Genomic DNA, 12,078 nt, shown 5'->3' with positions numbered 1-12,078 from the left:
AGTGTCATATTAGATGATGAAGTCTATTCTTTCTCACTGCACATATGCAGTTTTCCCTATCATTTCTGCTTTGCAGATAGCAAAGAGATTGACACATAATGCCATCTGCACCCAGAATTAAATCTTTTATTCAATCTTTTTATATTTCCTTGAAATTTTTAATTTTTTTTTAAATTTTGCTTCCTTGAATAACTTGCTACACTACTTAAAGTACATTTTACAATCTCTTTCCATCATTTGATTGAGGATGGATTTGATGCCTCTGGTATTATTTCTAGCATGTACCAAATGCGAGCATTTCTTTCATTGTAATGCTCTGATCACCGAATCTAAGACCAGACCAAAAGCTCTGATCGGTGCTGTGCACTTCACAGAGTTGCATATAGGGCCCCCAACAGACACGTGTGATTCCTGGAGATGAGAAGTGAATGTTAAAATAAGTGCTGTGGAGTAGTAGTGTGTCTTGTTACTTAATTTGGATGAGTGAAGCATATATTTTGGAAAGCATCATGGGGCAGTATGCTATGCTGTATGTTAAAGAATAATTAGAGTGGGGATCTGGGTAAAAAATGCTTTCTATGATCTAGACCTGAATACTTTAGTTATATGTCTTGTGCGCTATAGGACTTTGAGATGCTGGGTAGTAAGGATAAAGAAAAAGATAAATTGAATTAATTTATTTTGAATTTATAGACATGTCTCTGCTTGCATTAATATTAAGTTCCACCCAAAATCTAAAATGGAAAGACTGTAATCTTAGAAGTTCTCTCAATAGCATCAGCAAATCATTCTTGTTTACTCTACATGCTAATAAAACAGGAACATGACACTCCTGAAAACAAGATTGCAAAATACAGAAAATGTGGTCTGACATTTTTTTTCTCCCCAAAGGAGGGACTGCCACTAACTAAAGTATTCCTTATGAAAGCTCGATTGCTTAAGATGCAGAATATTAAGAGAGAAAAACACTTTAGGACACAGCCATGTCACCAGCTGTTACTCACCCTTAATGAAATTGTTAAGTGATATTCTTCATAAATAGGTCAGAGAAACTTTTGAATTGTGAAGAATGTTTTATCTCTTTCTTTGAAATGTTTGTATTAAATTTAGAACTGGTAATTCATTAAGCTCATTAGCTCTGACTAGGAGAGTAGAGCAATATCTAGGATATAGATTTCAAGGCTTAAATATGTTAGCGCTTACAAATAAACATGAAAGCAATATGTGGAGAAAAAATATGGGATCATAATATGTTTAACTGCTTTTTGAGCGTGGCCCTCTGGATTAATTAAGAACATTTTCTATATTCAGACACTTAAATATAAACAGAATATATTATGACTTTCAGCTAACTCCGCTTCAATAGAGAAAAAGAGAATGCATTATGATGAATGCAGTGGAAACCAGTTGAAATTATTTTGTCATTCGCTTCTTGATTTCTGTCAAAGATGAGAAAATAACTGGATTTTACAGGATCCAAACTATATTATTTTTGAGTATTACCAAATTTAAGCAGTAAAAGTTTTGAAAAAATGTATACATATCTCTTGGTGACCTATTCTTTGTCACAGATTTGTAAAATTCCTCCTGTGCTTCTCAATAGAAGCCCTTGATTTGTGATCCAATTTTTATTTAGTCTTAACAATGTCTGGTATAATGTAATCTGATTTTGCAGAGTTAAATCACAGTTATCTTCTGGAAAAGAGGGAACTGGAGGAAACGAGGACTCAGCCCTCGGGAACAATTGTAGAATCAGAGTCCAGTATTGCTGCAGCCTTCTAGACACAGAGAGTTAGAAATAGCCTTTAGAGCAGTTAAAACATAAGACGTATTCCATATGCATTCCCAAATATGTTTTAATTTCTTCAGAGACTTGCTCTGTAGTCTCGAGGTTCCAGTTAGCACCTTTCCCTTTTCTGTAAAATGGGGGCAAGATCACCTAACCAGAAGATTCTTGATGGAAGAGTCTCACTTTCAGACAATTGTTATCAATTGGTCAAGTTTTAGCTTTCTTTTCGAATGTCACATCATAAAAAAGCACATTTATGAGAAAGATCTTTAGGATTTAGTAGCTGTGCCTTTCTAATATCCAGGATGGTTACCAAATACTGGGGTGAAATCAGTTTTCACAGAAAAGCTGTACTAAAAGAAGCCAAGTTTCCAAAACTACATCCAGTACCTGGATGCACATGCCTGGTAGTTGTATTTGTCAGTCCATCTTCATCTGTATAAATCTGGATTTTCTTTGAAATGAAATCCTTACTTTTTTTTCTTTTTTAGATAAATCGTCACAGAAGAAATCATTCCCAACATAACTTAACACTTGCAGACATCATCAGTACACCAGACCACACGGTAAGAAATTGCTTAACAGAACTGATAAATCATTCTTGCTCTTTAAAAGCTTGCAATGTAAATATTGCACGTTTTACTAAAGAATAAATACAGGAGGTTTTGGATGCCTCAAGATGTTAAGGGATTTAAAGGAGTTCGATTAATCAATAAAAGGAATAATATTCAAAGATACAAAGCAATTTGTATGGCTTGACTTTGCTGTTAACTCAGTCTACTAGGCTATTTCATCAGTAATAACACTCTAGATAAAGGAATGTAACCATGTCTTTGTCCACACAGAGTTGTTTTTCGTTCTAGTATTAGTTTTTCTAAATGAAAGGGAGTACTACATTTACCACAATTTTCATGAAACTAAAATAATGTAGGGGGAATGAAAAGGGTAGAGAATTATTATTATTACTTTTAAACCGAAAATATAATGAATATTCAAACACAGATTAATTAAACACTTCTTTGTATTTTTATGTATATGGACTTTTAAGTATTAGGTTCAGAAACTTGTCATTCTTATAAATAAGAAAATTATGGAACCTATATGTGACCTAGAGGTAACTACTGTTTATTACACTGTTCCTAATGTTTGTTCATTAGATAGAAACTCAAAATATTTATACGTACAATTTTGCATCTATTTTTTTCCCTAAATAACAAATTAAAAGGAAACAACAACAAGAACAACAAAGAACAGAACTATTCCATGTTTTTCTGTGTTAATTCTTTCAGGGCATTTTGGGTTATATTCTCAACCTTCCATATGTCAAAAAGGTGCAGAAGGGGCAACATCTTAACAAGAAATGATGATATTTATTAAGACAGGAAAAAAAAACAGAGCATATCATTAAGATATATTTGGTATTCTTTTTAATCTAATGTCATCCATTTACAGTAGAATCCTGAGCCATCATGGAAGTATTTCCTTCAAAATCTGTACTTGGAAAAAGGGATATTAACAGATGTTAGACAAGGAAAATGCAGCTCCCTGAACAGAGATTATATGAATATTGGGGTCATCCTTGGAATCATTTATTTGTCTTGGTGATAAAGTCATTTTGTAATTCTGTGAATACACTGTATGCTAATTACAGAGAACACTGTACACACTATTGAATAATGAAGACTGTGCTTATTTTCTTACAGACAGCACCTGTACTAATTTAATTAAACCTATATATATATATGACTTCTGTAACACTTAGGTGTCTCATGTATAGCTTGTATTTCTGAACTGTTTAGTTTTGAGCTGTTCGAGTTTTAACAAAGGATGGATCTGAACTACAGGATGTAAATTGGGATATCTTATCTGCCCCACATTTGCTAATGGATTTGATATTCTAGCTCAAGACTGCTGCATGGAACATATGACTGAGCACCAATATTTTCATCTGGAAACATATCCAATTTTTAACTTTCCAAAATGTAGGAACAGAAGTGATTCAAATCCAGTGTTGAAAATCACATTTGCCTTAGTTTTGGATTGGTTAAAATAACAGTCTGGAAAGAGTGTTGGTAAACTTTGCAAGGATGAAATTTTGGGTCTGATTCAGAGAAGCAATCAACAGCTTGAATGGTTAGCCAATGCTCCTCCCAATTTCTGTTTCCAGATGGATAGAAATATTAAAAGAATAACCTTTCTCATATGTTATTTGGCATCTCTGGCCCTGGCCAAGCACCAGAAGATTTCTTTTACAAAAATGAACAGTTAGAAGGGGAAGACGTTTTTTCTAAAGATGTAAAATAAGTGTATTTATAAAAAAGAAGAAAAAAAAAGTATATGGACCTGAGGATTAAGTCTTATTTTAGTTCTCATATTTCACCCATCCATCACTAGGTAAATAGTGACATGACTCTGCACAATAATCCTCATAACTTTCTCTCTGGATTTCCTATGGCAATGATACGCATGATAGGAATTTGCATGAGAGAAGTACAAATTAGAGAAAATTCACACACTAATACCTATGTACACATTTGAGAATATCACCTAGATCATTGTCCACAGACTTTTTCATTGGTACGAACAGATATGTGTATATATTTCATTATAATCTATATTACAAGCAACAGACAAAATCTATGGTGATAATCAAATGTTTGTTAATAGCATGAATGATATTTTGTGCAAGTAAAATAAAAGGTATGTTTGATTTAAAAACTCTTATGTTGCAGGTCAAAGCATGTTTTATTGCCACTTAACAGCTTTGCAGATGGAAAAAAAAACAACAAAAAAAAAACTATTGAAATTGGTACAAAATCATCTCATGATGAAATTTCCTATAAGACCATGAGGAATTACTAATACTCCAGATAGGCACTGACTCAGCAGTGTTTGAAAGTGAAAGCAGGCTCACTCTGAATCACTGTTTTACTTCTGGAAACGCTGAGGTGTCCCTCTGTTCTCTTTTTCCATTACTAACATAGTCAGGGCATCCTAAATTAATGAGAAAGCAATTCAGTAAGTTTACTTGAATAATTTTCTTTTTTCTTTTAGTTTTTCTTAATACAAACTTACATAGTCCTCTGAAACATCCCAAAGCCTATATCATGGCTTTATAAGGATTGTTTAAGCAGATTGTTCAGAAAGTATGACCAAGTGGCTTTTAGTTTTGCTGTTTTAGAGCGTGTGCAGAGCTAGGGAGGACCACAAATTGAAAGGGAGAAATAAAAATGAAGAATAAGTGTAGGATTCACTTCTAGTATTCCAAAACTCAAATGCAACAAAGATCCTGTGCAATCTAGTGCTGCAGCCTCATGTCTGTCCAACATTTTGTGGCCTGTTCAGATACAAAGAAACAAAGGGGTCAAATTTCAGAAACTGTGTGGTAGAAATTCTGAGTTGCAGTTTGAAGCTGTGATTGAACACCTGGTGGGAAGGCAGGGTCAACCTACTGGAGCACAGGTGCAAACAATGTACCAGAGTGATTGGAAGGGTGGAGCAAGGATCTGCCCCAGACCTCATTTAAGGGTTGGTAGTGGGGGTGGAGGGATCTTGTTGGAGATCTCTGTGTACCTTAAGCCTTCTGAAGGTAAGCAGCTTCTTTTCTTTATTTTTCTACCTACTGCTGTTGCATTTGGGTGAATCCTTGCTTGCTGCAGACTGGGATCTTGCTGCTCTGCTGTCACTGTTATGCTTTTCATCATTTTACAAATTGCAATAGCAAAGCAGGGATCTATGCAGGTGATATCAGATTGCTATTATCACATACTGTTTTGTGTAGGTGCTAGCTAAGGGCTTTGTCTTCTTGGATGTGTTTTGGAAAATGGACATTATAGCTGTGATTTCCTCTGTTTATAGTTCTAGTTTCAGATTTTATGTTGAAAATTGACCAACCACTCGATTTGGTTTTCTGCTATAGCATGAGATCGTTTAGTTCAGCTGGGAACTTGAAGACAGTTTTTCCTGCACGCAGTCACACACACTCCAGTGAAGTGTGACCTTTTAAAGGCTGTGAGGATGAGATCCTCAATGCTATAGTTCATCCAGAAGGCAGCACCACATAAAAGTGCAATGTCTTCCAGCATCTTCAGTGAGCTCTGTTTTTGTACTAACTCAAAGCAAAATGTGGCACATATGGAGGTAATGGGATTTTTCCTGTTGTACCCATATTTGGCACTGCTCTGACATTGGTTGGTCCTAAACAGAAATCTCTTTACACTGTAAGAATCAAGAATTATTTACAGAATAGCTTCATAATAAGAGCTTCATAATAGCTATTAAAGAAACATGAACTCCTACAATTCAATATATTAAATGACATAATTTACTTACAGTACATTTAATTTTTTTTAACTTATAACCAGAAACTTCACATGCATTAATATAAGTTTCTGCTAACTCAACCAATAAAGTATTATCAGAAGCTTTTCTTCCAGATTAATTCTGTGTACTAATTGACTTTTCAAGTTGTTTGTGTACTTTCAAAAGAACTGACTGTAACAGAAAAATAAATGGCTAAAGTGAGAATTAATGATAAAATATACCCCTACTAGATCAGTTAGATGTGGACTCTTGTGTGTGTACTAACTAAATGGATACATTAACCTGAGTAAATTATATGGCTTTGATCTATTTTTCTTTTCCTTTCTTGTAGGTGGTGGAGAAAGAAGGATATCTTCTAAAAGCTAAAATAGCAGACGGTGGCAAGAAATTAAGGTATTATATGTAAATGTTTCAGAACTTATCAGTTGTAAACACATATCCACTCTGAATTTTAAGTATATATAGCTATTACTGTGGCTTATAGCCAAAATAACTTTATTTCAGCATTAACCCAATGTGTGATCAGCTTTTGGAGTGTTACAGTCTTAGAATGCAAGTAACAACATTTAGCAGGCTGATTACATGTAAGGAGCATGTGTTACATGCCACATGCATATTAAAGACAGCTTTAAAACACCTCACAAACTAATATTTCTTCAAGTAGGAAAACTGTAGGTGCTCTGTGTGTGCTTCAGGAGTCAGGGGTGGGATGTAGGATGTGAGGATGCCTAGGCAGGACTATCAACAGCAGTCAGCATTTATTTCCTTAACACTATTTCTGCTAAAAATAATATGAATATTAGCTATTCATAGAAATATTTGCTATCGTTTGCTGCTTCTAAATGTCCATAAGGTGGTAGCAGTGATGTGATCAGTGTCTTGTACAGTACCAATGGTCATTAGAGATTAATATAAAATATTTTATCTTCTGCCTGGAGAAATAAGTTAGTGTACGTACAGTGATAATCTGTAAAGATCTTGGAATTTTTGTTTATTTTAGGTAAGTCTGGATGTCACCATGTCCATTCACCTTTTTACTTCAAACTAGAATGCTGACTACCCATAGCCAAACCTACTACTGGGTACCCTGCAGATGGTAACACATCAGAGAGTGGTGACACTTGCACTTTGGGAAAATGCACCAAAGCCAGTAATACTTCATACCACACCTGGGCCAAAGCTTCTGCAGGGTGCATGTAGGATGGCATGATCTGCCAATAAGGCCAGACCAGAAAGGAGTGTTAACTTCCCAGTAAGAACCGATGGCTGTAGGAACCCTTAGCACAATACATCCCCACAGCTAGGCATTGCACATCAGTTTGCCACTGGCACAGGGAAGAGGCAACCTAGCATGACTGCTGCTGTTTTAAACAGTACTGAAAGATCTCATATCTTGGAAGAAAAAAAAAAAAAAAAGCCTTAGAAATTGAAAGTAGCGCTGAAGCTATAATGTGCTGCCATCAGGTGTTCGTTTGACAGAATGCAAATGCTGCAGCAGCTCTCAAATAGGAGTCATTTCAGTGCAGGAGTGGTTAGCTTTCAGGAGCTGTCTGTGTTTTAAACTGTAAGTTTAATGTCACGGATATAGGTGAATTCAAGCAATATGCTTGTTAAATCTAGCTGGATTTTCTCTGTGTATTGATGTTTATGGGTCTTTATGCAGACAAAGCATGGGTGCTAATGATTTATCTACTTAGTGTACACTTTATCAGATTCCTCCTTTCACTTCCCTAAACTTGTTCACTGACTAGAGGTGAGTTATTGAATAATCTTAGAGTGATGTGGAAGAAAAAGAAAAACTACATTATTGTGAATGGGGGAAAAAAAAAAAACAAAAAACCCTACAGTATTGTGAGAAATTTTCTAAAGTAACTGGAAGTCTTAGGTCACTGCTTATATGGGAACAAATACAGCATCCCTATCTGTAAGAAGACTAATGCACTTTAAGGAGTTTGCTTATTCTTTTTAAATCTGAGTAATAAATGCTTGAAATAGAAAATATTTATCAGATTGTCCATATACTTTCTAATTTTAGGTCACAAAAACAGTGGAGTTTTGATTTTTAAAATGTAATTTTTTTAAACGTAATGACTGTAATACAAAAGGACTAGGGAATTTGAATATAGAGGAAAAATATCGTATAGATATCATGGTGTATTTCATATGCATTCTCATCACTAATACATTTCACAGAGTCAGAGAATTGTAGTGGTTGGAAGGGATTTCCTGTAGTCTCCTGCCAAAACACTAAATATCCTTTTCTCTCATGAAATTAAAGCATTCTCCCTTTAAACTTCAGAATGAAGTATAGGTAAAACCTCTTATCCAACATTTTTTAAGAGATACTTTGAAAAGTGAAGTAGAAGAAAAGCATTTGCTTCCATTGAGGGTATCTGGTGAAGGACCTTTGCCTACCTTTCTTATTACCCACTGCCCATTGGAAATGATGGGAACCAAGTCTGGTCAGTCACAGTATTTGATGAGGGCATGTTTATTTCAGCAGGCTTATCTGGTTGAGGACTTCTAAGTAAAAGAAAACAGCCAGAAAAAATCTTGGTCAGTAGCACTAATTGCTAAGGAAGGAGACAGCATGTGGGGGTGTTGATTCAAGCACATTATCAGAGTGAGATCTCTCAGTTGGGAAAATAGGAAGAAGAGGGAAAACAGTAAGTAAAATGCTGAGAAAGTCTTGACAAAGCAAAAATTGAGACAATGACAAGACAGAAACTTTAAAGTCACACAAATTGATGGGCTGTCAAACTACAGGTGTCATCTCTGTGAAGATCAGCCTGGATTTTGCAGAAGATAAGATGTGAATTGAGGGACCCCAGCCTGGAAAGATGTAGAAATTGCTGAGAGCTGCAAACTCATAAAGCTGTGCGTGGGAGAGAGGTGAAGGAGGGCAAAAGATGTAAAAAGTGTCATTTGTAAAAGGAAGCCAGGCAGTACACGCTGGATGAGGCCTGAAACTGATCACCACAGTCAGTCCCATAAACTATTTATGTATTCCTACTCCCTTCTGTGTGAAGGGCTACGTGCTAGCTCCTGGTGGGACCTGCGGGTGTGTGTGCACGTGAACTGGTCGCAGCTACTGGAGTAAGGGGAAGGGCAGAGGCCTGCAGGTTCTGGTGCTGGCTCCTGGGGTCCTGGCACCAGCAGTTGGTGGGACCATAGCTCTCTGCATCTGAAAGGATCTTACAGATTTATGTACAGGTGCCAGCTACTGGCAAACTGGTATGCCAGCTACTGGCAAACTGGTATGCCAGCTCCTGCTACTGGAGCCAGTGGGAATCCCAGTGTGAGATGCTGGAGTGAGCTCTCCTACTCCCAGCTGTTGGAGCAGAATGGTGTGTGTCCTGACTGTATCTGCTTTATGTTAGTCCTGCATGTAAGTGCTGCTGGGGTGGATTTTTTTGTCTGTTTTAGTCAGTATCCTATGTGTACCTGTATATTTCTGAGGTACGTGTACATTTTTGATACTGGTTGAGCCTGATGTCAAGCATTTGATGTAAGTTGCGTGCTGAATGTAGGCTGTGTACTAAGGATTTTAATCCCCTAGTAATCCATAATTAGGCAGTATATCCAACCCATAGGAAAATCTGTTTAAATCAGTGCACAGTAGCCTTGGCTGCTTACTTGCAAGACCTTTTATGAGTAGGGAGAAAAAAAAAAAAGAAATTAAGAACTGAAGCTGTGCTTACCACTAGACAACTTGTACTCATTGCTTTGATGGTGATTGTTAGCTACAGTGCTTATTTCACAAGGATACTGTAAAAAATAATTAGGTTGAAGTGTTCTTAATGCCAATATGCGCAGTCCTCAGCTTTGAGCAGAACATAGTTCACATTATCTATGGATACAACTTCATAGTTGTAATAAACTTAGCTGGATATTTCAAAGTGACATACAAACACTGGGGAATAATATATCTTTCCAGTCAGTTATTTTTCTTATTCTCTTTTTCCTCAATTGACATAACATTAAGAATGCAGTCCTATTGTCTTCAAATCTGTTCCTCTAATTCACTGAGAGTGTTGTTTGTTTGTTTTCCACCTGTAGGATATATTTTGGGGATGAACTTTATTGTGCTGGTTGAAATCTTGGCTGCACAGAAATGAGCAGAAGTTCTGCTAATGTCAGTGGAATGAGGGCTTCATCTGTAAGACTGGTTATACTCCTTTGTATTACATAGGGAGATAATTAAAAGAGAAAAACAACCTGTTATTGTGCTTGATGCTCAGTTTGATGCCATATTGAATGCAACTGAGCTTTGAGGTGCATCTGAAATTCAACATTCCAAAAAAAAAAAAAAACCAAACAGCTCAACTAAGACCATTGTAGCTAGAATGAAAAAAAAAATGTGTTTGATTTAGTTAGGATAGTTAAATTTTGGGAGCTCGAAGAGACTAGAGAAGAAATAATAAGGACGAAATATATTTTGATGCTACTGATGATAACAGTCAACTTCCTCCTTCTAAGACACCAGAATATTGTTAAAATAACCCGTGGTCGCATACATGTTCAAGTCTGTTCTAAAATATCAAGATTTGCAGTTTATATTCACAAAAAGCAAACAGACAAGTTATGAGCATTTTTGTAAATAAGAAATGTTATGACCCCAAAATCAGAGAGTCAAGTTTTACAGAGAGTTTTACATGCCTTTCATGTAAAAATTTCTGTCAGGCAAGATGAATTTGTTTATGATTATATGGTGGTTTGAAACATCGCATTATATGTCATATATATAATATAACTTCTCTATGAGTTGATTATTGTGTTCTTCTGTGCAGAGAGACACTGTTTCCTCTATCCATGTGTATTTTGGTTTCCTGTCCCAGGCTCCAGCAGTTTACCAGCATATTAGGCTGTACTATAACCTCCCTATGTTTTACAAAACTGAAACCTCTCTGAAATATCATTCTTTTCTTTCTTTTTTTTTTCCCGTGGATTTTTTGTTTTGAACCAAGCGAAAGTATTTTGGACCTTTCAGAACAGACCCTTTACTGAGCCCATGCAGTTGGACCAAATTGTCTTTATTTTTTCCTTCTTGATTCTATTTTAAATAGTAGTTATCAGAAGGGCATAAGCTATTGGAATGCTCTTAGCAGGTGTGAATAATCCCTCTGCTTTCCTGTGGTTGAGGCACCTCGGTGCTAAAAGAAGCAGGGGGGCTTTAAAATGGGAATGAGAGGAAACAAAGCCTTCATGCTTTCCTGTTAGGCCACACTCGTATCATAATTACGATGGTACAATTTCATCAAGACTAGCAGTAGATTGAGTTCAGACCACTTTTTCTTTCTGAAATGAAATATTTAAAAACCGTGTCTACAGATGAAACAATTCTTACACTCTGCTTGCATGTCTTGCTAATAATTTTTACTATTTTATTTTTAAGGAAAAACTGGTCCACGTCTTGGATTGTTCTTACTTCAAGGAAAATGGAATTCTACAAAGAATCCAAACAGCCAGCGCTGGCAAATCTGGTAGGCAATCAGCCATTCAATACGCTCAGCTTCTTTGCAACTGTTACTTCAGTATTAAAGACTTTGCTGCTTATATAATGCAAGTTCAAGAGTGAAGTTGGCAACCTTCAAAGACCTGAGAGCAGCTGAAGGAAAATGCCTTGATAAACTTTTAATCAGATGTAGAGTATGAGAAGAAATAGGCCTTAGCACGTCCTTTATTAAGAGGTGCATTGTGAGAATAATTGCGGAGTGAGACAAATTGCGAGTGACTATCCAGTAATGTGAAGGTAACACTTTAAATTAAGGTGTCATTCATAAATGCTTTATTCTTATTTATGAAAATGATCACTAAATGCAGCTAGTTCCTCAAATAATGTATTATAAAGTATGTTATAAAATGCATTAGTAATAAATGCTTAACAGATGATGCGATGAGAATCTGTTGCGAAGGATATTGTGAGATGCAAATTGTATTAAACCATGTATGTGCATCTTTAATAC

At 36.0% G+C, this 12,078-nt stretch overlaps 1 protein-coding gene across 2 annotated transcripts in view; it reads left to right on the top strand.

The window, feature by feature from the left end:
* Positions 1-12,078, top strand: part of ARHGAP15 (Rho GTPase activating protein 15) — a 319,740-nt gene that overhangs the window by 43,696 nt on the left and 263,966 nt on the right. For both annotated transcript variants that reach the window (XM_052676132.1, XM_052676133.1), the window contains exons 4-6: positions 2,281-2,355; positions 6,444-6,505; positions 11,508-11,595. In XM_052676132.1, coding sequence (XP_052532092.1) covers positions 2,281-2,355; positions 6,444-6,505; positions 11,508-11,595 — 225 coding nt within the window. The remainder of the gene's footprint in view (positions 1-2,280; positions 2,356-6,443; positions 6,506-11,507; positions 11,596-12,078) is intronic.

This window comes from Tympanuchus pallidicinctus, unplaced genomic scaffold, assembly GCF_026119805.1.
Source record: "Tympanuchus pallidicinctus isolate F22 unplaced genomic scaffold, pur_lepc_1.0 scaffold15, whole genome shotgun sequence".
Classification (NCBI taxonomy): Eukaryota; Metazoa; Chordata; class Aves; order Galliformes; family Phasianidae; genus Tympanuchus; species Tympanuchus pallidicinctus.
Note: the sequence above shows the minus strand (reverse complement) of the source record. Positions and strands in the feature narration are given on the sequence as shown.